The sequence below is a fragment of the Schistocerca cancellata genome, chromosome 6 (genome assembly GCF_023864275.1).
Source record: "Schistocerca cancellata isolate TAMUIC-IGC-003103 chromosome 6, iqSchCanc2.1, whole genome shotgun sequence".
Classification (NCBI taxonomy): Eukaryota; Metazoa; Arthropoda; class Insecta; order Orthoptera; family Acrididae; genus Schistocerca; species Schistocerca cancellata.
In genome coordinates, this window is record NC_064631.1 from 148,484,128 (window position 1) to 148,510,262 (window position 26,135).

The 26,135-nt window shown below is 40.9% G+C and overlaps 1 protein-coding gene across 1 annotated transcript in view; it reads right to left on the minus strand.

The window, feature by feature from the left end:
• Window positions 1–26,135, minus strand: part of LOC126191307 (speckle targeted PIP5K1A-regulated poly(A) polymerase-like) — a 222,664-nt gene that overhangs the window by 168,934 nt on the left and 27,595 nt on the right. The window contains exons 2-3 of the mRNA XM_049932136.1: window positions 22,996–23,181; window positions 7,574–7,691 (exon numbers count right to left, since the gene is read on the minus strand). Coding sequence (XP_049788093.1) covers window positions 7,574–7,691; window positions 22,996–23,125 — 248 coding nt within the window. The 5' untranslated portion in view covers window positions 23,126–23,181. The remainder of the gene's footprint in view (window positions 1–7,573; window positions 7,692–22,995; window positions 23,182–26,135) is intronic.

Here is a 26,135-nt window from a genome sequence, read left to right on the forward strand (position 1 = left end):
GATTCCTATAAAGGCATACACTTCTTTCTCATTAGTCAAAGTAACATTTCGCCTAACTGCCTCTTCATTTGAATGCTTTACTATAACATCCATGATGTCAGGTGTAAGAAGTAACTTAAAGGCTTCTCCAGCTGAATGGCAAACACCAGCTAGAGATACTCCTGCCTTCTCTCTTACTATATTAGCAACAGACCTCTGAGGAATTCTAGGCTGTGTGATTGCGTACCTTCTTCCAGACTTGGCCACAATAACATCCTGATGGTCACTGCCTGAAGCTGCGTTATCTTCACTTTCTCTGTCATCCACATCACTTTCCCGATCTGAATCATACTCCATACCACCGTCCTCATATTCACTTTCACTCCCCAAGTCAGAATCTTCATCTAAAATTTCATTCAGAACTCTTTCTAAAGACAAGTCACATATTCTTTTAGTCATTTCTAAGTCTGGGTGTGAACAGTAGGGAACTGCACTAATTCACTGCAAGTTTGCAAGATAAATAACAACTGACTGACATCAACAATCACTTCCTCCGAAAGTAAACCGATTGTTGTGAATATCAAGAATAACAACCAACAAGAAACTAACTTGCATTGTTGTAGAGATGAGAAATACGAAATGCTACTATGGGAAATTTTCTATAGCATGGGAGCCTAAGGGGGGGGGGGTTGTTGGAGCCATAATAAGTTTATTTATTTTTTCTTTCAAAGCAGGAATTTTCTATAAAATATATTGACATGTTTCATAAAATAGCCAACAAACAATAACTCAAAAGGGAATATGTAGTATGAAAGTTATTTGGGCAAAAGCAGGGAACATAAAAAAATTGTGGGTTCAACGAACCCCCCCTTAGGTGTCCTGGGGTTAAATATCAATCTTTTATGGATATGTAAATAATCAGCACACTTCACCCTCCTGTGGCCTCAGTCAGAAGACATTTCAAACAGTTCTCGTCACAAAACACACTGCAACTGTGTCAGCTGGAAAATTCCTCACGAAAACACAGAACTCACTGGATGGTCTCAGATTTCTTGGAAGCTTCTTCAGTAAACAAATGAGTTCTGAACAACTACAATAGAGAAACCTGTAATGAAATGAACAACCACAACAAAGAAACTGACAAGAAACTACAACAAAGTGTAAGAAATATCCGCAACAATGAAAGTGAAATGAGTGCAACAAAGAAAGTGATGAGAAATAACTCCAACAAAGACAACAGAAATAAATACTGTAACAAAAATATTAGTAAGAAACAACTTCAGTGAAGACATACATTAGTCTTCAAACTTAAAAAAATGTTTTTTTTTAAATAAAACCTTCCAAATTAAAAAGTGGAAGCTCTCCTTTACAGAGAATATAGTACTACATGGTACTAACACACAGAAAAAAGGTTTAACTTTTCTGGATTGGCATTTCTGAAAAAAAAATAAAAAATAAAATAAAAAGAAAAAAAAATTCTGTAAATTATTAAAAAAAATTCAAAAGGCAACAGTAAAAGAACTTTGACAGCTATGTCCAAACGGAGGATACCATTGTAATCATAAAGCAATTATCTTTCAAATTAAAAAAAAAAACCCTGACAAAATGTCTAGAACTGTTTCAGAGATACGCATTTTAAAATTTTTTCCAAAATTCGCATCTTCAAAATGGTGTTCACAGTGTCACCTTTGGAGGCCTGTATCTCAGGGCAGGAATTTTTCTGGAGAAAAGAAAAAAAATGTGTGTTTCTTACTTACTCCTGAATTTTAACATATGATAAATTCAATAACATCCGAGACTATGAAGGTAATCTCCCTGCCTGAAGTGATATGGATTATGCCATAGGGAACTGAAGAATATTTGCAGTGTTTGCCCTGAAAGACAATTCACGAAAGTTTCTAAGTAAGTTCTCATGAGATGTACAGTGTCTTTTTTTTAATGTCTGCCAATTAATATCTGCAAAATTTCTGATTCTCTCTCTCTCTCTCTCTTCTCAAACAAGCCTGTGATCCTGCAAACAACACTACTTGTATATCCTCGATATCCCATTAGCTTGACCTGATATAGGTTCCACGCATTTGAGCAGTATCGAAAAATCGACTATAATGTTTTGTATGCATTCCCTTTTATTAGACACATTGCAGTTTCTCAGAATCTTACCACTGAGCAGTAACCTGCCATCTGTTTCTGTTTGACCTATAACTGAACCTATGTGGTCGTACCACTTCATATCTTTACACATTGTTCTCCCAAAATATTTATATGACATGACTAGACTCTAGGTGCAACTCATTGATCCGGTAGCACAACTCTGCATTTCTCTGCTTTACAAGCTAGTTGCCAGTGTTGGCACAAGGCTCATATTTTGTTCAGATTTATCTCAATATTTCTGGAATTTTAAACAAGCAGGACTCCATCAAATATAACTGAATCATGCAAAAAGCCTGAAATTGTCAATAATACTACCCATTCAGTCATTTAATATGTAACATGAGCAATGGAGTCTTATTAGTCTCACCACATACTACAGTATAACCCTATTTTTACTCTCCCAAAAGTGACATTTTCTCGCCGTTTACGACATTTTTTATCAGTCCCATCAAATTTCCTATGTCCACAACGTTAATTTGCACCTGATTTTGCATCAACACATTTATAATTTTCCCACGATTCATGCATTACAAAAAAATATTTGTGGAGAAAACATGATGCTGGCCATCCAGTAGTGTTTACAAATACACTCCTGGAAATGGAAAAAAGAACACATTGACAGCGGTGTGTCAGACCCACCATACTTGCTCCGGACACTGCGAGAGGGCTGTACAAGCAATGATCACACGCACGGCACAGCGGACACACCAGGAACCGCGGTGTTGGCCGTTGAATGGCACTAGCTGCGCAGCATTTGTGCACCGCCGCCGTCAGTGTCAGCCAGTTTGCCGTGGCATACGGAGCTCCATCGCAGTCTTTAACACTGGTAGCATGCCGCGACAGCGTGGATGTGAACCGTATGTGCAGTTGACGGACTTTGAGCGAGGGCGTATAGTGGGCATGCGGGAGGCCGAGTGGACGTACCGCCGAATTGCTCAACACGTGGGGCGTGAGGTCTCCACAGTACATCGATGTTGTCGCCAGTGGTCGGCGGAAGGTGCACGTGCCCGTCGACCTGGGACCGGACAGCAGCGACGCACGGATGCACGCCAAGACCGTAGGATCCTACGCAGTGCCGTAGGGGACCGCACCGCCACTTCCCAGCAAATTAGGGACACTGTTGCTCCTGGGGTATCGGCGAGGACCATTCGCAACCGTCTCCGTCAAGCTGGGCTACGGTCCCGCACACCGTTAGGCTGTATTCTGCTCACGCCCCAACATCGTGCAGCCCGCCTCCAGTGGTGTCGCGACAGGCGTGAATGGAGGGACGAATGGAGACGTGTCGTCTTCAGCGATGAGAGTCGCTTCTGCCTTGGTGCCAATGATGGTCGCATGCGTGTTTGGCGCCGTGCAGGTGAGCGCCACAATCAGAACTGCATACGACCGAGGCACACAGGGCCAACACCCGGCATCATGGTGTGGGGAGCGATCTCCTACACTGGCCGTACACCACTGGTGATCGTCAAGGGGACACTGAATAGTGCACGGTACATCCAAACCGTCATCGAACCCATCGTTCTACCATTCCTAGACCGGCAAGGGAACTTGCTGTTCCAACAGAACAATGCACGTCCGCATGTATCCCGTGCCACCCAACGTGCTCTAGAAGGTGTAAGTCAACTACCCTGGCCAGCAAGATCTCTGGATCTGTCCCCCATTGAGCATGTTTGGGACTGGATGAAGCGTCGTCTCACGCGGTCTGCACGTCCAGCACGAACGCTGGTCCAACTGAGGCGCCAGGTGGAAATGGCATGGCAAGCCGTTCCACAGGACTACATCCAGCATCTCTACGATCGTTTCCATGGGAGAATAGCAGCCTGCATTGCTGCGAAAGGTGGATATACACTGTACTAGTGCCGACATTGTGCATGCTCTGTTGCCTGTGTCTATGTGCCTGTGGTTCTGTCAGTGTGATCATGTGATGTATCTGACCCCAGGAATGTGTCAATAAAGTTTCCTCTTCCTGGGACAATGAATTCACGGTGTTCTTATTTCAATTTCCAGGAGTGTATTATGTGGTTAAGTTTCTTGACACCAGGGCACCTACTCAGCAGATTTGAACCATATAAAAGTTGGAACAATTCGTACCACATCTCTCGCCACGGCCAAGCTCTACTCCACGTGATGGCTAATGGAAGTAAATAAGTTCGTTGGAATGAAGATATCAAGACCAATCACAGCCATCTCCAAACTGTCTCTACTGTACAAACGCAATTTCATGATTGTTGTGATCATTGTAACACATTCACTGAACAATAATTAGCATGTTCCGGCGTATGGCCACTTGGAGCACTAGTTAACACTGTCATTCACTTTGTGTTGCTCAAATGTTTTTAGTTTAAATACAGCACTGGTTATGTATTTTATTCATGATGAGCAAAACATGTTTCAAGAATTTATTCTTGTTTTCAAGTGCAGTATTTACATATGTTTTTTTGTAACGTTATACAAACAAACAATGCGTGTGTGAGTGTGTGTGTGTGTGTGTGTGTGTGGTTTTCCACATAACTGATGAGCCACAGTACCATATAAACTCAAACAGATGACTACAGTGCAAGAGATGCAGAATAAAACATATTCTAACACCATCACCACACAAAATACTTATTTACATACCTGCACTTGACAATGAGAAAAAATTTTTGAAACGCATCATGCTAAGCAGGAAAAAATATGTAAGTAGTGCAGTAAGTCATTATTTAAATAATGTATGACAGCTGCAGGCTTTCAAAAACATTGATTATGACATATGAAATTGAGTCAAACATTCCTACTTCCCAGACAGTTATCAGTTCCAGTTACATCAGCAGTTTTTATTAGTTAATAAACCTTCATTAGATAATAAGCAAGTCCCTGAGAAGTCCTTTGATGTCTGTTATGTACATATATCATACATAAAGTGCAAGAGGGTATCCTATACATAACTTTTACAGTTTAAAATGTTATTTCCCACATTTTACACCATTTTTTTTGAAGTCCCTTGAAAAGTGTAAAAGTGGGCTTTCGTTGTATATACATATTCAGTGTCTGCATCCTGGTGGGCAGAAAATTTTTGATCCATCTGCATGAATATTATTTTCTAATAGGTAACACTTTATGTTCGAACACAAAATACGTTCTGTGATGCTGGTATAAACGTATGTGAGTGATACAGCATGGTAGTTCTGTAAATAAGTTTGACTTCCATTGCTACAAAAACATTTCCAAAATCGTTATACTTGATTGGTTGAGGTAGGCACACGAAGATGCCATGCCCAATCCACTGCAACTACCAGAGATATTTTTATGCCTGCTATATTATTGTAGTCTTTTCCTGCATCACTCAACTTCATAGCAACAAAGATATTGAAGATGGCAAAATTCCTTGATTTTCCTTTGTGAAGGAACTTCTGAAGACAGAATGGGATATTTCATTTCAGTTTTCGTTTTGCTATTTTTTATTTCATGCCGGATGGTGGTTCAATTGAAGAAGCAACACAATAAAACAATGGAAACTTTGGGCTGGAATATTAAGAATGTAAAGAATAGACATTGCTACCTACCATAGAGATGACACGTTAAGTTGCAGACAGGCACAATTAAAAGACACACATTAGCTTTCAGCCAAAGCCTTTGCCTGAAAAAGGAAGAGAAGCACACACATTCATTTACACAAGGAAGCATACCTCAAGCACACATGACCGTCATCTAGGGTGGCTCGAACCAGAATGCATTCTTGACAAAGCAAGCATTTGCTTGTGTGAATGAATGTATGTGTGTGTGTGTGTGTGTGTATGTATGTTTTTCTCTCTCTCTATTTCTGACAAAGGCTGTGGCCAAGAGCTAACACGTAAGTGTCTTTTATTTAATTGTGCCTGTCTGCAAACGGGTGTGTCCTATTCATGGTAAGTAGCAATCTATATTTTACTTACAATGTTGAAGCAATAAAATATTTTTATGAAACACCAAAATCAATCCAGTGATAAAAATTGGCACTTGTATGTAAATGGTGAATAATAACAGCGGTTTACTGGGATTTGGGCTCAGACACAACAGTGACATGCGTACATGTTGGAGTATTTCCAATGCAACTGCGAAAATAAATAATTTCTACACTCAATGGTGTAAACGATGCCTTGGAAAAAGTTTAAATGTGATATTAATGACAACTTTGGTAGACCATGACCCATTTTCAGTGAAGTCATTGAAACATGCCACAATAGCAGAAGATTTGCTTAAGAAAGTAAAGGCTACATCAAAATGTGCTGTCTTCCGTGGACAGAATTGAAAACATTACTATTGACGAATCTGAACATTTAACTGGCAAGAATGTTGGCCTTCTAAACACAATTCTGCTAACTATTCATGAAACACGTCTGGTTCCCGAAGTCATATTTATTCAGTGAATTATACTCCAGGAAGTGTGGTAGGTTACTTCAGTTTTGGAGGACATTCAAGGCAAACAAACAAATGTTCAGTGAATCAGCTTGGGAAAAGCTGTTAAGTAAGTGTGGGAACAGAAGTAGTACAATTTCTGGGAATGAAAGAAAAGATAAATACTATCCCAAAATACTGTGATCTCCAATTTGCTTTCCTTGTCAACATGATGGACTTTCAGAATAAACTGAACTTTTACTATGCAAAAATATTCTTATCTATGCATTATATTTCACTGAAAGGGATTATTATTTCTTCCAAAACAAATGAAGGATGAAAATTTCAGTATTTGCCTGCTTTATACTGTAAAGCAGTTGGTGCCCCCTTTGAAAACTACTTGCCTTCCTGCAAGCCAAATGCTTGAGGGAATTTTGTTTTTGTTAGGATAAAAATGAATGTCCCAGCTGCCTAAGTTGTATTTCCACTGTTCAGTTCATGGGTATGGCTGATCTATCAGCCCACCTCACAGACAGGAGCTTGGAAACTGACTCGCAAATAGGAGAGTTTGTCTAAACCTGGTTTAGAAGGTGGATACTGTGTGATCACACTAAGTATTATTGTGATATATGGTAAATAAATCCATTAACTCAGCACAAAAGCCTTGTATACAAGCTAGTCAAACTGCCTAAGCAAAGCACAGTAGTGATCTCGTACAATTTTTTAATAATATAATTTAGTCGAAAGTCACAAACATTTGTAAAAATTTTTAAAAATGAAATACAAAAATCTTGTATATTGCATTTACTATCAAAAGGGGTCAACACTGTTATCGCCGGTTGCTGTTTCATCTTACAACTCAGAAACTTTTTGAAATTATATGTACACTTACATACAGCAGTAAGGATTTTGTGTTTATTGTCATCATAACAACATATAGCAGCATCTCACTTTCATTACATTTGTCAATAATATGAGGTACAAACCAGTCCCAAATTCAGCACAACAAAGGGTGTTTCACAGATTGTGATGACATACGTCACAAATGCTCTATATAAATAAAGTAAAAGTATACTAATGGTTCACCAACCTTTGCTCAAACTCAGCAACTGCATTATTTGATCTCTGGAAAATAGAACAAGTTCGCACCTTTCCAAACCTACTCAGTGCCTCAATCAACATTCCTTGGTCTACACCTCTAGGGAGACCTGTTCATAAAAGAATAAAAATCTTTTTAGATTTTTCGGTAGCAATGTTGCAAAACTTGTTACAGCAGTTTAATTAAACATTCTAAAAATGACATTTATCTCATTTTAAAGTTAACACTACCTGTGTAATCCTCATGTTACTCTTAAAATAACATAATCCAGCCCATATATACTGCCCAATAATGACAATTACCAGAATTTTCTTTGTCATGCAGGACAGAGTAAAGAAATATAACACATAAAGATTTATTTTGTTTGATGTTCTTTATGCTACTCTTGTCCATCCACCTAGTTCATGTGAACTGCCCAACAAAAATAATGCCTTTTCAGAATAGAATTGTCAAAAACAGAATAAATGGAAATTTGCTGGTACAGTGGAATGCCTAACATAATCTCACCTCACACATTGCAGTACTGACTTTATTTTAAATTTAAAGTAGTAAGCACAGGACATTCATACGAGGATTGTTCAGTTTAATGGGTACACAATGTGCTCAGAAATATTTTGCAATGGAAAGTTTAATGAAATGGATCAAGACACATAGTACCAGTTATTACTTTGAGGTGAAATACAAAAATTTGATATAACAGATTCTAATGGCTAACTGGCTTGCTCAAGCAAGTAGGCCACACTGTGAACTTACATTAGCATTTGATAGATATGCTGCACAATAAGACAGTAGAGACCATGTTAATCAAGCCCTTTAACTGTAATTTGGAACTCCCCTCATTTAACAGGGAAACTCTACAGGTGGGGGTATGTAGGTATATTATTTCCTAGTCCCCCCCCCCCCCCTCTCTCTCTCTCTCTCTCTCACACACACACACACACAATAAACAATCTTCATCCATGTGTACATATACCTTCAAGCATCTGTGAGGTTTGAAGTAAAAGGCATTCAATGCTGTAGAATCATTTTCCCCACCTTCCCATCACATTTTTGTATAACAATATGTTGTAAGAATGATTGTAGGTACCCGTCTGTATAAGTGTAAATGTCCTTAATTTTTGCACCATGGTCATCATGCAAGATGTATAAGGCCTGGTAAAAAAAATGAAAGACTGCTTGAATTGCAAATGAGCTATTTAACATATTATTGACAGAATTATTTACAACCCCAAACTGTCCTTATGCTGCAAAAAATTTACCCAAAACTGATCTGCTCATTCAGCAGCAGTCAATTAGCAGTTTATTACACACCTGTTGTTAGGCTTTTAGTGACACCGATAAGTGTCTGGAAAGATACACTGACAAAGTCATGTTGTAACCAACAAAGTATGTAAGACCTTAATTTTGAATTCATTGAATCATTCTCATTGAGCTGTCCTTACACTTTTTTTAACTTTGTTCAGTTTTTGTTTATCCTCAAAAATTCACCTTGTAATGATGATGATTAGTGTTTTAGGGCGCACAACAACGTGGTTATCAGTGCCCGTTCCCAAAAGATCAATTCAGAGCCGATCTTTGCAAGAATTGGTAATGTTCAAATCGCAAGATTGGACACAGCACATCAAAGCAGGTAGATAAAACTAAAAATAAAATAGCAGTACAAAACAAGTAAAAATAATTAACGGTGGCTGAGTGACCACTTACAAATAATGGGTGACCAAACCACTGTACAGCACATTAAGACCTCAATCCCAATATTTTGGGAAGAAGTCCAGACATCATACACAAACGTAAAACTCTAGCGACACTCGCCTCATTATTAGTTAAAAGAGAGGGCAGGTCTGGTGGGAAACTGAAATCTTCCATCAAACCCGCATATAAAACACACTCAGTTAAAATATGTCGTACCGACAGCTGTGTCCTACATGTCTGACACGTTGGTGACTCCTCACGACGTAACAGAAAACCATGTGTCAACGGACAATGTCCTATTCTAAGCTGTGTAAGGGCTACTTCCTCAGCTCGTCGTTGTCGGAAGGAGGTGAGCCACGATCGGACAGAATCCTTCACCGCTCGCAACTTATTATCCCTCACGTCCAGCCACTGAGCCTCCCATCAACGCATTACCTTCTGAGACACGAAAGATGTTACTGCCTGCAGGGGGACGGAACAGCGAGCAGGAGGTGGGATGGAGCAAGCCTCCTTGGCAGCCGCATCTGTAAGTTCATTTCCAGGAATCCCTATGTGCCCTGGAACCCAGCAGAAAATTACATCCTTACCCTGCCGTTGCAAGAGCAGGAGTGCGTCCTGCACTTCTTGCACCATCCGATCTGCTGGGTACATCTGTTCAAGAGCGTGTAGAGCACTTTGGGAATCGGAGCAGATGATGAATTTCGGCGCATATGCTCTAATGCTTGCAGAATGGCAAACAGTTCTGCATAGTAAACTGAGAACTGCTCTGGGAGCCCTATCCGATGGACAGTATCGGGAAACACAGCAGAGCAGCCCATAAAATTCCCCCGTTTAGACCCATCTGTGTAAACAGTAATAAAATCTGAATGGCGTTCTAAAATCTCAGTAAGTTTAATTTTAAAAAGGTGGTCTGGGGTACAATACTTCTTGTAAGCAGACAGATCAAGAAGTAATCTTGGCCTTTGTAGTAGCCAGGGAGATCCCCTACTCCATCCCTGGTGGAGGACCTTAATGCCCTCCAGGCGTACTGGCTCGAGACTCTCCTTTGCACGGATGCCAAACGGCTTTGTTGCCTTCGGACGGTGGCGGAAGAGACATTCCAGTGCCGGCTGGGAAAAAGTATTGGACGCCAATGAAAGAGGAGTGGACTGGCCCCTGTACGCGTGCCGTACCACGAGGAGAAGACGCCGAATGGACAGCGGAGGCTCTACCGCCTCGACACATAGACTAGCAACTGGACTCGTGTGATAAGCCCCCGTTGAAAGCCTAATACCGTCATGGTGAATCACATCCAACATTTTGAGGTAGGAAGGTCTTGCAGAGTCATAATATTGACATTTGTATTCCAGTCGAGGTCGCACAAAGGCCTTATAAAGTTGGAGCAGACGAGCCCTGTCAGCGCCCCAGGACCTATGACTGACGCATTAAAGGACGTTTAAAGCCTTGAAACAGCGGACTTTTAGATCCTTTAGGTGTGGCAACCATGTGAGCTTCTCATCAAAAATAAGCCCGAGATATTTCACTTTTTCCATAAAGGGGAGAACAGTGACTCCTAGTTTTAAAACAGGGAGATTAAAAAGAGAACGGGAACGGTTAAAATCTACACAAACAGTCTTCTCCAAAGAGAATTTAAGGCCTGTGGCCTTAGACCATTCCTCCAATCGCAGGAGTGTCAGCTATAATTGGCATGTAGCAGCTGTGAGGGAGGAAGACGCACAGAAAATGGAGAAATCGTCCACAAACAAGGAGCACTGCATGGGCCGTCGTATTGTGGATGCAATACTATTGATGGCAATTGCGAAAGCTGTCACACTGAGGACACTTCCTTGAGGGACACCATTCTCCTGCTTAAAACGGTCAGACAGGACATTCCCAACCTTATACTTAAAATACCTGTCCGACAGAAAGGATCTGATGACCGTGGGTAAACGCCCACGGAAACCCCACTCATAAAGCTGCCGCAAAATGTTGTGCCTCCAGGTAGTATTGTACGCCTTCTCCAGGTCGAAGAAAACCCCGATAAGGTGTTGCTTACGTAGGAAAGCATCTTGTATCGCTGTTTCGAGTAGGATCAGGTTATCTAGGGTGGAATGATACCTCCTGAACCCACACTGGCAGCGGGTAAGTAAGGATCTGGATTCGAGAACCCACACCAGGTGCCTATTGACCATACGCTCAAATGTCTTTCCTAAACAGCTCATGAGACTAATGCTACAATAGCTACTGGGTTCCGTCCGATCCTTCCCTGGTTTTAAAAGTGGAATTAAAATCGATTCTTTCCACGAACTACGAAAGTCACCTGTCTTACAAATTTCATTAAAAAGTTGAAGGAGGACTTCCTTTGACCGCAGATCCAACTGCTGCAGCATGCTATACGATATTAGGTCTGGACCAGATGCAGTATCCCGAGATACTGACAGTGCAGAGTCCAACTCCCACAAAGAGAAAGGCTGGTTGTATTCCTCAGTGTTGTTTGTACGGAAATCAAAACCAGCCCTCTCCTGTGTACCCCGATAGCAAAGAAATTCTGAGTCCTGGCTAGAATCGGCTGTAATAGTTTGAAATTATTCTGCCAATGCCCGGGCGATGTCTCTTGGAGATGTTAGGAGACACCCCCGCTCACGGATAGCTGCTATTGGCGGTCGAGAGTATCGCCTTGAGATCCTCCTAATGGCTTCCCATACTTTCCTTGAAGATTTGAACCTATTGATGGAGTTCAGGAACTCACGCCAAGACCTCCGTTTACTCTCCCTAACGATTCTTCTCGCCTGCGCCCATGCTATTCGGAAAGTTGCCAGATTCGCATCAGTGGGGCACTGATGGAATCTTCTCAAAACCGCCCTTCTGCCTCTGATTGCAGTACGACAGTCGTCATTCCACCAAGGGACAGGCTGCCTAACAGGTGTTCCCTTTGACTTTGGTATGGATACATCAGCGGCACGGTGCATCACCGCCGTAATGTGATCCACCCAATCCTGAATGCCTTCACACTGTTCAAAAACAGCCAACTGCTGGTAGAGTGTCCAGTTTTCCTTCCGGAACAACCATTTCGGCGGCTGTTCGACACGACCCAGTGCAACTGGCAGATGGAGCCAGATAGGATAATGGTCGCTGCCATGAAGGTAGTCGTCTATGACCCACTGAGCAATATCCGCAAGCACAGGCGAACAAATAGAGAGGTCTATGGCAGAAGACGAACCTGAAGCGGTGCTAAAATGCGTGGCCTGACCTGTGGTTAAGCAGCATGATGTCAGAAGTTCTGATCAACTGCTCAATCATCTGGCCTCTGGGGCAGGTTTTGTTTGAACCCCATAATGCATGATGAGCATTAAAATCTCCTAAAATGAGAAAGGGACGGGGTAGCTGATCAATGAGCTGGGCGAGGGCTTCACTGTCAATGAGCTCAGCGGGTGGTGAATACAAGGAGCACATTGTGACATTAACCTGGACCAGGATCCGAGCTGCAACCGCTTGTAGAGTTGTGGTTAAGGGAACAGGTGAGGAGTGGAATGTGTCCTTAATGAACACTGCCACCCCACCCTGAGCCCTATTACCAGTCAGGTCATCTTTCCTGTACATGTGATATCCTGTAAGTACAGGCGTGTCAGTCTCTTTGAAATGAGTCTCTTGCAAAGAGATGCAAAAGGGGTTTTCCTGTACTAACAGATGCAATTCTTCAAAGCGAGGTCTGACTCCATTCAGATTCCACTGAAGTATGGGAGCCATATTAGCTTTTCGGTTTAGGTTTCCCCCTGTCTTTGCGCCGCGCTGGTGAAGCACTTGTGGAGCGAGTGGCAGCAGAGGGGCTGCCAGGTTCTGAGGAAGAGGTATCAAACTCCGTGACAATTTCCTCCCCATCAGTCAGGGATGCCATGACGACATCCAATGGTGACTTTGGCAGGTTTGACGTCAGACGTCGTGCCCCTTTCCCTGGTCCCGTTTTCTTTGTGGAAGTCGGGGATGGGGGAAGTGGAGAGGCACTCTGTTTCTGGAGGGTCTTCGAAGGCTTCACTGTAGCTTTCTCTGCAATTGCATTTGGTGCAGTCGGAGCAGCCTGAATAGCTATATCTTTATTGGTTGTGCTCTGGCAGGTACAAATGCAGGTACAGGTATTGGTGGAGGATACTGCTATGCTGGACATGGTCTGCGTCGAAGCGTCTACTTTTGACGCACAGTTGTGCACCAAGGAGGCATAGGATGTGGCAAAGACAGGGGGTTTTGTCGCCTTATACTCTTTTTTGGCTTCCACATAAGGTAGCCTCTTTGTCACCTTGATCTCCTGAGTTTTTCTTTCCTCCGCAAAGATGGGGTAGTTCTGCTCCAGACGGGATGGCTCCCAGAGAAGTTGATACACAACGCTGGAGATGTGCAGTTGGTCCCAGCTTCATGAGCTGCCTTGCCACATATACCGCAGGTCGGTTCACCCCCACAACTCATTGTCGTATGGCCAAATCGCTGACATTTGAAACATCGCATAGGGTTAGGTATATAAGGCCTAACCCTAAGTCGGAGAAAACCAGCCAGAACGTATTCAGGTAAGACAGGCGAATTGAAAGTCACAACGAAGGTGGCAGATTTCTCAACAACTCCATTATTCCTACGTGTCCATTGTTCCACGTCTACAATCCCCTGTGTTGCCCATTCTTGCTTCAGCTCTTCTACCCCGATATCCATTAAATCACGGCAGGTGACGACGCCTTTACTGGAGTTGAGGGAATTGTGCAACTCGACAGTAATATCATACTCGCCTAACTTGGTTGACTTTCGAAGCAGCTCCACTTGCTTTGCCCTAGTAGTCTCAACTAACAGGGTACCATTCCTCAGGCGTTTGATAGATTTCAGTGTACCTGCGAGTCCTTATAAACCTTTACGTATGTAGAAAGGAGACACTTTTTCAAATGAGCCCTCCTTCCTCTCAATCACGATGAAAACGTTGTCATTTATGACTCCAAGAGCCCTGTTACTCTGTTCTATCTGCATATCTGGAGGACTAGCCTCCCTCATGCGCTTTACTGATTGCGGAGGTGATGAAGGGAAATACGTGGTTGCCATGTGCGTCCCACGAGCAGCTAGGGAACTAAACGTCCGCCCAGACAGAGCCCCGCATGCCTGGGTAAGCCTTATACAACTGAAGTGCGGCAGGTTCCTCAGAGGTCGCCCGCTAGCGACTGTTCCACCTCAACAGCCATGCATCTCATCGGCACGCAGCACACCTTAAGATTGAAGGGATTTGTATAGAGGTATGTACCATCCTCGCAATCCAGGCAATCAAGCCAAGATCTCCGGTCCCTGTGACACACAACGTTCCACCGTTGCGCCACACGGTGGTCGCTGAAGCATGCCCAGAGCTTACGGTGTCAGAGGACTGGCGGCGCACACCAGTCCAAAGCTCGGGGACCCTGGGGTTGCCAAGCCCATACCCAGCAAATGAATGCTGAGTCCCCTGAGGGGTCACCTTGTAAGCATCCCATGTTCACTATAACATTTGTTTATTATCTTTCTTGTGTTGGAAGCTCCTGTTGACATTTCCTCCACATTTGCAAATTAAATTCAGAGTTTTTAAACTCCACCTTATGCAAAACACTACATATTTCTTTTCCTATTTACTCTGACATGTTGACAGCTCTACGACATCTGCTGTGAGTCTCGATTTTTTCTGTGGAACAGGGAGGGGGGCACATGTATTTTAATTGTGTCTGTCTGTAAACAAATGCCTCCTCAATGTGGTGAGGAACAATCTATTCTTTTCAAATCGTTTTGATTGAAGTTTGTTATTACACTGTTTGCCGTTCAAGTAGCAACCTATAACAGTCAACTACCAGATCATTAAGCTTCAGTCCCCAATGATTAGCTTGGTCACAAACTTCTGTAACAACAGTGACAGTAGACACAGTTAAGAGGCCACAAGATGCAAGTCAGGAGGGCGACTGGGAGTGTTGCAAGCTTCATTTGAATCTTCCACGATAAACTTCTACTTTTGTAGTATCTTTTCAATAATGTCATTGAATGACAGTACATCCTTCACCTCTCTTACTAGATCCTCCAAAAGTGGAAACTTATCTAGCACCGCATCTATAAAATTACCTCACTGTCTCACAGATTCTCTATCCTCTTCCCACAGCTTATGTACAAATATATTTTTTAAACGGCTTCTCAAGCAGTTTGAAATAATTTTCCCATCACATTTTTTAAACAGAAATAGTTTCTTCCCCCGCTTAACTTTTCTTTCAAGACTGGTGATCACTGGTCCTATAAAAAGAAGCCTTTTAGTCACTGACTTCTATCTCTACTTTCAAACAGTTGAACAGTTTGCATCTGCTTGTTACCAGCAGATCCAAAGTGTTTCCCTTACAACTGTGTTAAGCAGACAATTTTCAGTACATCCCTTTACGATGTTAATCCTTGCTCATCATTTTAAACCCCCGCATTTCCCAGTCTGTCACCACGCTCCACAATCACTGCTCAACAAGTGGTCTCCTCATTTTCTTTTCTTCTTTCCTCCCTTTTTTTCCTCTTTGCACAGTATCCTCTATCCAATCTCTATCTTTTATCTCTCTAACGTGGGCCTCATTCCTCCGTTTATGATGGCAGTTAGCGCACAGTGTCCCCTCCTCTTAATTTTATAGTATAAAGATGATCCTGAAGTTTGACATTAGTGGGTATGATAGATGGTACTGAACATCATTCTGTGAGAGAAGATATCAGGTAGCTTTCAATGTTAGTGTCGGCTATCACTATCGGCCACCAAGTACCAAATGCACCTGTTTATAAACTTCTACGTCAGCTTTTCACATGATGGGGCTATGTATGAAGCAATAACACAAATGTTTAATGAAGTCATATTACTTCTTCTGGAATCACTGCTAGCACCTCACAGAGGAAATTACATCACAAAGCAATGATGGCATCATGGTCCGCTAATGCCTTTCTCATCAGAATAAAATATTTCTAAAACCAATGATAGGCTTGTAGCACTGTCTGCAAAGAAATCACTTCCCGACCATGAAACAATAAGTTTTCTCAGGGCCTGGTACTCTTCCCTACCATAATATGTATATACTGTATAGGTTGCTTGACAAGATTTTCATAAACTCTAACATACAGCACGGTCTCTTCATTGACAGAACAGAACTTCCAGTTGCTGGAAGTTAAAAGTCTCTTTCCCATTTATCGTATTATTCACAACTGATTTATTAATTTTTTTTTACTCTGTCAATTTTTTTATTGGTTGACATCAAAAGATTTACCGTATTTACTCGAATCTAAGCCACACTTTTTTTCCGGTTTTTGTAATCCAAAAAACTGCCTGCGGCTTAGAATTGTGTGCAAAGCAAGCGGAAGTTCTGAAAAATGTTGGTGGGTACCGCCACAACTAACTTCTGCCGTCGAATATATGTAGCACTACACAGGCATGCTTTGTAGGCACAAAGATAAATACTGGCACCAAATCCTCTGCGTCAGTAAATAAATTACAAAAAAAAAAAAGGTGGAAGACGAGCTTTTTTTCTCCGCCCCGAGTTCCGACCACTGCATTTTCATACATTATCCAACGAAGTAAATACAAATTCCGTATTGTTCATCTTCGAATGTAGCAGCATTTCAATGTACTACGAAAATCCGACTGGCAAGACTGTTTGGGATGTTTGTCAATATGGCCAACTCTACGTTCTGAATTTTTTCCTACCTGTGAGAAGAGATGGTTGCTAATAGGAACTTCTATGAATTGTGAATCACATGCAGTATTCTCTTCACCATAAGAATAATACGAATATAAACATTTTGCCATGTATGTGAGAAGAGATGGTTGTTAATAGGAACTTCAATGAATTGTGAATCACATGCTGTATTCTCTTCACCATAAGAATAATACGAATATAAACATTTTGCCATGTATTGTTTCGTGTTTGCTGCCATCTCATTTAAATCCTGTCTGCCTAATAAACTACGAAACTAGAGTGAGACAACAGCAAACACGGAAGAATATACATATCATGTCATGTTTATATTCATATTATTCGTATGGCTAATAGTGATCCAGTTAGAAATGAAGCACAGCAATTGACTAGATCTTTAAATCTAAGATGACTCTAATTTCTGTGCAGAATGTAATGTACTAAAGAGGCGCCTGCAAAGATTTTCAAATGGAGAAAAAATTTAGCTAAAATCTCGTTCAGAACATCTTCTATCATACGCAGTATATTATTTGATTCCTGTTGATCATTATCAAAGAAAGCAGCAGTGTAAGTAACAACAAATAGCAGTATCTTGCCATTGTTTCGCTAATGAGACGATTCCTCTCTCTTTTATTTTTTTAATTGTAAGCGGCGGTAGTGCGCCATGCTGCAAGCGGCGACAGGCCGTAAACACGCACTATCAGAATGCGACAAACAATGCATGACACAGTACAGTAATGCATTTTCAGCTTAGAGTGACGTAAACACCTATAACAAAGAAAACGGCGCTTTTCAGATCAAAGAAAAATAAGAAATCAATTCAAAGCAGACGAAGCACATGAAAAAGGAAGGGTACCCTTATAAATACGGACGGAGCGCCTGACGCATAGCAATGGCTACCTGGTAAAGCTTAACTGCGAAGGTTACGACTCGAACCAAACTACTGTAAATGTATTGTCATTCATTCGACCTAAATTGTATCTTCTATTACAATGGACCAACTTTGTTTCGATTTGGAGATGCGGCCTAAAACTTTTCTTTCCCCTTGAATTTCGAGTCTCTAATTTCAGATGCGGCTTAGATTCGGGAAAATTTTTTTTCCTTGATTTTGAGTCTCATTTTTCAGGTGCGGCTTAGATTCGAGTAAATACGGTATGTTTCTTTCACACTTTCTGAGGAAATGTTAGTCTGTTAGATGATTTTTCCAGTGTAGCTCCTTTCCCAAACTGTGAATTTCTTCCCTGCACCACCAGTGTCTAATTAGAAAATAAATGCCAAGAAACTCACTAAAAGAATCCATAGAACGCGTGCGCGCGCGTACACACACACACACACACACACACACACACACACACACACACACACACACACAAAAGCCTTTCAGACAAAATATGCCACAACACAGATGAAAACCATACTTGCCTAAAAGTGGAGCAATACTGAGGTATTACCAAAGAAATCTGAACAGAATCAAGATGTGTGATTAGCTGTGGTACATATGTAAAGCAACTTTAACTGCCAGAGATATCTTTAGTAAGTGGATTAAAGACTATATGGCATTTATTCTTAAGGATAATAAATAAGCAAAAATTTTTACTAAACAGATTTCACTCTAATTTACGTGTAACTGGATAATATCCTATGGCTGAATGATGAGGAATGCCAACATGGACAGTACAGAGGACTGAATAGAATATTTTAGTTAAATAAAATACAGGCTTCTTTAGAACATGCTTTTTAATGACATTCCAAATCCTTAGTGTCAATATTCCACAGTTTCTTTGTCCTTCTCATATTATACATACTATTGTCAACATAATTATTAGATACTGCAAAACTTCAAAGTGATAGAATGGTTGGCCCATATCTACCTTCAGCTGCCAAAATTCCATTACTGCTGAAGGTATATATTGGGCAGGCATTCTATCTCTTTGTAACTTTATCATTTGGTCAAGTGCATTTATCATGTGGTAAATTAATTACTGATAATATAAAGTAAATGGATAGATAAAAAAACATCTACTCACCAAGCAGCGGCAGGGAAACACACACACAAAAAGATTTAACATTTACAAGCTTCCTGAGACAGTGGCTCCTTCTTTTGGCAGAAGAGTTGAAGGGGAAGGAAGAGGAGTGAAGGGAAAGAACTGGACAGTTTTATGGAAAGGTGTACAGTTCAGAAAAGTCACCCAGAATCCCAGGTCAGTGGAGACTTACTGGACGGGATGCATCAGACGAGACTGAAAACCTGAGAGCTTAAAGGTGAAAGACAGGGTAACAAGCAATACATTATGCATGAGTTAATAAGAATGAAAAGCTAAGTGCATTGTATGTAACAGAGGTAGGAGGGAGGACGGTGAAAAATACACAAGTCAGAATATGAAAGATGTACAAAACTAAACAGGAGTGAAGAAAGGAGTAGTTACTGAGAATGCATGCTGAGATGGAAGAAATTAACATAAATTAAGGCCAGGTGGGTGGCGAGAACCAAGGGCATGTTGTAGTGCTAGTTTCCACCAGCAGAGTTCTGGGAAACTGGTGTCTGGGGAAGAATCCAGATGGCACATGTGGTGAAACAGGCACCGAGGTCATGACTGTTATGTTGTACAGCATGCTCTGCAACCGGATATTGTGTGTTGCCTGTATACACCCTCTGCCAAAGTCCATTCATACTGACTGATAACTGGGTGGTAGTCATGCCGAAGTAAAAGGCCAAACAAAGTTTACGTAACAGCTGGTATATGACGTGTCGTTTCACAGGTGGCTCTTCCTCTTGGCAGTATGTTTTGCAAGTTACAGGGCTGAAACAGGTGGTGGTAGGAGGAAGCATAGGGCAAGTCTTGCAGTGGTGTGGTCACACGGGTAGGAGCCATAGGGTAGAGAGATGGGTGCAGAAAGAGCTTACAATCTGACAAGGATATTGTGGAGATTGGGAGGGTGAGAAAAGCTATTCTAGGTGTGGTGGGCAAAATCTCAGACAAAATGGATCTCATTTCAGGGTGTGGTTTTAGGCAGTCATGGCCTTGTCAAAGAAGCTGATTGATACATTCAAGACAAGTATAAGTCTGGGTGACAAGTGGTGTGCTCTGAGGTTGTTTTTTGGAGGGATCGGCAGTACCAGGATTGGATGTGATGGCCCAGGAAATCTGCTTTTGAGCTAGGCTGTTGGGATAATTACATCCAGTGAAGGCTGAAGTGACAGTGGTGGTGTATTGCTGTAAAGAGTCTGCATCCAAACAAATACATTTGCCTCGAATGCTAAGACTGTATGGGAGACAAGGTTTGACATGGAAAGGACAGCAACTGTTAAAATGTAAGTACTGTTGTTTGTTTGTGGGTTTGATGTGGACAGAAGTTTGTAGCTGGCCTTCGGTGAGGATGAGATCAACGTCAAGGAAAGTGGAATAGGATTCAGAATAGGACCATGTTAAATTTTATTGGTCGAAGCTATTTAGAGATACCAGGAATTTTAACAGGTCAGCCTCACCATGAGATCATACGACAAAGATGTCATCAATGTATCTGAACCAAACCAGGGGATGAAGGCATATGGATCCCAGGAAAGCCCCCTCCAAGCCACGAGAAGATTGGCATAAGAAGGAACCATCCTGGTTCCCATGGCCGTACCCCTGATCTGTTTGTATGTCTGACCCTCAAAGGTGAAGTAATTGTTGGTAAGTATAAAGTTGTAAGGTGAGCAAAAAGGATGTCAAAGGCTTGAAATCAGGTGGGTGTTGACTGAGGAAATGTTCAGCAGCAGATCGACCATGTACATGGGGGATGTTGGTATAGAGGGAGATGGCATCAATGTGACAAGCAAGCTGCGTGGTGGGTGTGGGACGGGCACGGATTTCAAATTATCTGATTAATTACTTAGTACTATTAATGTCCAATGGTTGACTGATAAGTATGCTTACATGGAGAGTACAGGAATACAGAATTCATCACCACATTACCACATAACCTGATAAAATTTTATCAAAAATAGACAAGTTTCATGAAGACATGGAAGAACTGCACTTGCTTTGTGGTGTTCACCACCATCTGGGTTTCTACACAGAAGCCCTTGTGACATCCATGAAGACACTCCTTCATTTTAGGTAACAGATTAAAATTAATGGGACACTAAGTCTGGACTGCGGCAGATGTGGCACTGTCATGAGTATTAGTCTCCTAAGTTCTTCCATGTTGACACAGACAGTCTGTGGCCTAATGTTACGTTGTTGGATCAAAACTTTACTTTCTCCCCTTTGATACTGTTGAGGTAAATTTCTAAAAAGCTCACAGAGACTCACCATGACATGAGATGAAATGCTTATTTGATCTTAGAAAATCAATAAGGGTAACTCCACTGGCATCTCAAGATACAAATGCTTTTCCAAAAGAAAGCTTTTTCCCTTAAAATTCTTGGGTTAGTGTTTAACAGGCTGACATTCTGTTTCAGGTACATAATGGTGAACAAAGTATCACTGAAGTCATTGTTGCGAAAACCTTACCTTCAGTCTCATAATGCAACAAAATTTGTTTGGATATTTCAAGAATGGTGGTCTTTACTTCAGGCATGAGTATCCGGAACTCAAGGAGTACAGTCTTCACTTTTTCCAGAAAATAATACTTTGAGATACATGCTCTTGTGAAATTCCAATTCTTTTAACAATTTCCCATGGTGTAATATCCCAGTCCACTTCCGTTAGTTTGTCAACTCTTCCCTTGTGAAATGATTTATTGACTGACAAGTATCATCCAACTGTTTGTCACACAATTCGACTGTTTCAGATCTCCCAATTTTACATATGTAACGATATCATGAAAAGGATAGTTGCTACTCACCATATAGCACAGATGCTGAATCGCAGATAGGCACAACATAATGACTGTCACAAAATAAGCTTTCGGCCAACAAGGCCTTTGTCAAAAATAGAAATAGACGCCAGGCTTCAGCTGCCAGAGACTGCAGTTACGTGTGTGTGTGTGTGTGTGTGTGTGTGTGTGTGTGTCAGCCATCTATTTTTGACAAAGGCCTCGTTGGCTGAAAGCTTATTTTGTGACAGTCTTTTTGTTATGCCTATCTGCAACTCAGTATCTCCTCTATATGGTGAGTAGCAACTATCCTTTTCATATTATTGTTACATTCCATCCCAGATTTTCCATTGTTTAATTTTACATCTGTTTACCTTATGGTGCTCAGTACTAACATCAATCTAACATTTACCTTAAATTACTTCTATTCTTCAATAAAGTTTAACAGGAGTAACACTTTCTGCATTACGAACCAAATAACAGAATGTAGTATCAGTTGCACTGACAATTTCAACCACTGTACCTAAGCAACTAATAACTCCAATAACTTCTAACTAAATGAGATTGTAGCAGAGATTCCACACAACGTGGTGAAATGAGTTGTGCCAGGGCTGCCCCCTGTTGAGGAGTGCAGCATGTGGAGGCATTAGGTCCTACTTATTACTCTATCATCACATATGTAGAAAACATTATTGTGAATGGTCAAACTGGAATTTGTATGTAAATATGAGTGTAATAATATAGCCTACACCACCCACTAAATCTGTAGGTGCCTTTGCCAACACCAAATGTAATAAATGGAAAATATGGGTGCTTACAGATGAGAAATGTTCTATTTCAGAGCAACTGTTTTGATTCTGGCCCATGCGCTGTGCCTCATTGAGACCTAGAATTTATGTAACTGTCACAGTATGTTCTGCAAACTACAGAAAATGTTCAAATGTGTGTGAAATCTTATGGGACTTAACTGCTAAGGTCATCAGTCCCTAAGCTTACACACTACTTAACCTAAATTATCCTAAGGACACACACACACATCCATGCCCGAGGGAGGACTCAAACCTCTGCCGGGACTAGCTGCACAGTGCATGACTGCAGCGCCTTAGACCGCTCGGCTAATCCTGCGCGGTGATTCCTCTGAAGACATACACCAACAATTCTACCATTCATCAACATCATTCAAGTATCACATCAAGCAATAAAATATTTAAATCTGTACAGGAAGAATTTAATGATAACAGTACTCACAGCTTATGAAAACACTATTCTGTATCATTTCATTAAATCTCTTCTCCCTTAGCCGATGGCGTTTGTCTTGCAGATGCTTTGTAAACTCCTTTGCAGGCACTAATATATTACAGCATTCACATTTCTCCATCTTCCCTTCCACCTTATTTGCAACTGAGGTTCACAGGGCAGCACCAGTGAAGTGACCTGAGGATTGACATAGTTCAGTTATTGTAAGCAAATAATGTAGTATTATGTTAACTGTTTCTCTGTAAGCAAACAAAACAGTAGACCATAGCCTAATATAAAAATAAAACAGAAAGAGAATTTCTCATTGTATCATTTGGCAGATGTGGCAGAAGCCTATATACAGTATCACTTATTTAAAATCAGTGCACACAGTTATAAAAAGTTTTCTACAACAGCTACCATACATGTTACCTAACGTAAACATTGTGCACTATTAAGTACGGCAGCATTAGTTTCAGCAGGTACAGCAATTACCACCACTATCTGCAACATTCTTTATGTATAATGGATGATCAAAAAGTTTCCATTTGAAGACCATACAGTCCAGAATCAGTATTCCAAGCATGCAAAATCACTGTGAGCACTGAGGCAATCATCTTTCTGACGCACCAGGTTGAAGATATCCGTTAGGTAAAACATGTGTCCTGCAGCATGAAGAAGTCCGTAAATGCATGCCACATACCTCATCAAACAGGAATCACCAACCCTTCAAGGTCTATTTAAAGGAACTGAAGGCATAATAATTGCATGAGGAGATATTAGAATTATAGGGCAGGTGCTCAAGTGTATCCTACTTGAGTTGACGTAATCTATGCTGGCCTCCCAGACTGACCTGCGTCTTGTGTCGACTTGCAACCAGCATGTAATTTATCACACCTTTCCATGCTGGTGGATTTCAACAGACATGTTGACCCATTATGGTATATTGATAATTTTTACTTCTGGACCGTCTGACAGCAACTGAATAAAACACAATATTAGTGCCATACGCGTTTCGCCTTTATTTTCTGCAAGGCATCATCAGTGGCCTGGAATATGTACATATGTTAGCTATTTTATTTACATTTTTGTCACTGTGCCTATAGGTTATAAACAGTTCTGGTGGTTGGTATTTCCTATTAAGTAGTTGTTTTGAACTGTACAGGTTGCGTGGACAATTTCTTACATATTACGCTCCTGTTGCATTTTTGGTGTTGTTGTTCTCCTTATGAATGCCAATTTGCGGTTTTTTCCACATCACTATGCACTGAACGCTTGTTTTAATGCAATGTTTTGGTTTCTGTTGCAGACTCAAATGTTTTTGCCAAAGATCGAATGTTATCGCCAAACTTATGAGTGTAACTATTGAAGTATCTGTGATCTGTTCGTGTATGCATGTGTGTGTGTGTGTGTGTGTGTGTGTTTTGGTGTGATATATATTTTTTTGTGCAGAGTGTGTGTGTGTGTGTGTGTGTGTGTGTGTGTGTGTGTGTGTGTGTGTGTGTGTGTTTTTTTTTTTTTTTTTGTTGGCTGTGTATGTGTGTGTCCAGATGGTGGGGGAAGAGTTTTTTTTCCTTTATTAAGTGTAGTAGGGAGCCTGTGCTGATGTGTGTTTGTTCATTTATCACATGTTTGTTTTCTGCTATGACTTTCTGGATGTGGAAGTTTTCTTGCATTTGTATAAGATGTTTGTCATGGTTGCTTATTCTCATTATTTTCATTTCTTGTTCCATGTTTGTAGGATGATGGTTGTAGTGTTTTAAATGCTCTGCAAATGTGGAATGGTTTGTTTCATACTTCCAACATCTGATATGTTCTTTGTATCTTGTTTCAAAATTCCTGCATGTCATGCTTATGTATACCGCATCACAACTTCGACATTCAACAAGATACAAAGAACATATCAGATGTTGGAAGTATGAAACAAACCATTCCACATTTGCAGAGCATTTAAAACACTACAACCATCATCCCACAAACATGGAACAAGAAATGAAAATAATGAGAATAAGCAAACATGACAAACATCTTATACAAACGCAAGAAAACTTCCACATCCAGAAAGCCATAGCAGAAAACAAACATATGATAAATGAACAAACACACATCAGCACAGGCTCCCTACTACACTTAATAAAGGAAATGATAACATAAAACAAAAAAACTCTTCCCCACACCATCTGGACACACACACACACACACACACACACACACACACACAAATGCATACACGAACAGACCACAGATACTTCAATAGTTACACTCATAAGTTTGGCAATAACATTCGATCTTTGGCAAAAACATTTGACAGTCGGCAACAGAAACCAAAACAATGCATTAAAACAAGCGTTCAAGAGCATAGTGCTGTGGAATGTGGAAAAAACCGCAAATTGGCGTTCATAAGAAGAAGAACAACACCAAAAATGCAACAGGAGCGTATTATGTAAGAAATTGTCCATGCAACCTGTAAGTACAGTTCAAAACAACTACTTAATAGGAAATACCAACCACCAGAACTGTTTATAGCCTATAGGCACAGTGACAAAAATGTAAATAAAATAGCTAACATATGTACATATTCCAGGCCACTGATGATGCCTTGCAGAAAATAAAGGTGAAACGTGTATGGCACTGAAATTGTGTTTTGTTCAGTTGCTGTCAGATGGTCTATAAGTAAAAATTATCAATATACCATAATATTACACGCAACTGAGGAAGACAGGACTACAAAAGTTGAAGATGTTGACCCATACATATTCTTCATTCTCCAATGGACGTCTACTGATGTTGGTCCTTCAGTAGCCGAGAAAATAATTAAGGCACGTTGGTCCTGTTCTGATGCATTTTGTAATGATGTCTCCATAGTCCAAGTTTCCGCATTTACTGCATGCACATTGGAAAAGACACGAACATCACATTAATCCCTTGCTTACATGTCAGTGCTTACATACCTGGATTGGAGTCACCCTATGTTGCATACACACTGCAGAATACTCTAAAATGGATCTGTTTGATCGCCACTTACAAATAAAAATTATATTCTCATGCCTGTAAAATAACGTGAAAAACTTCAGAAACAAATGACACAAAACATAGAAAACAATTCAGACATGGTGTTCTAAGATTTTAAGGTAAGACGTGCGACATATTAT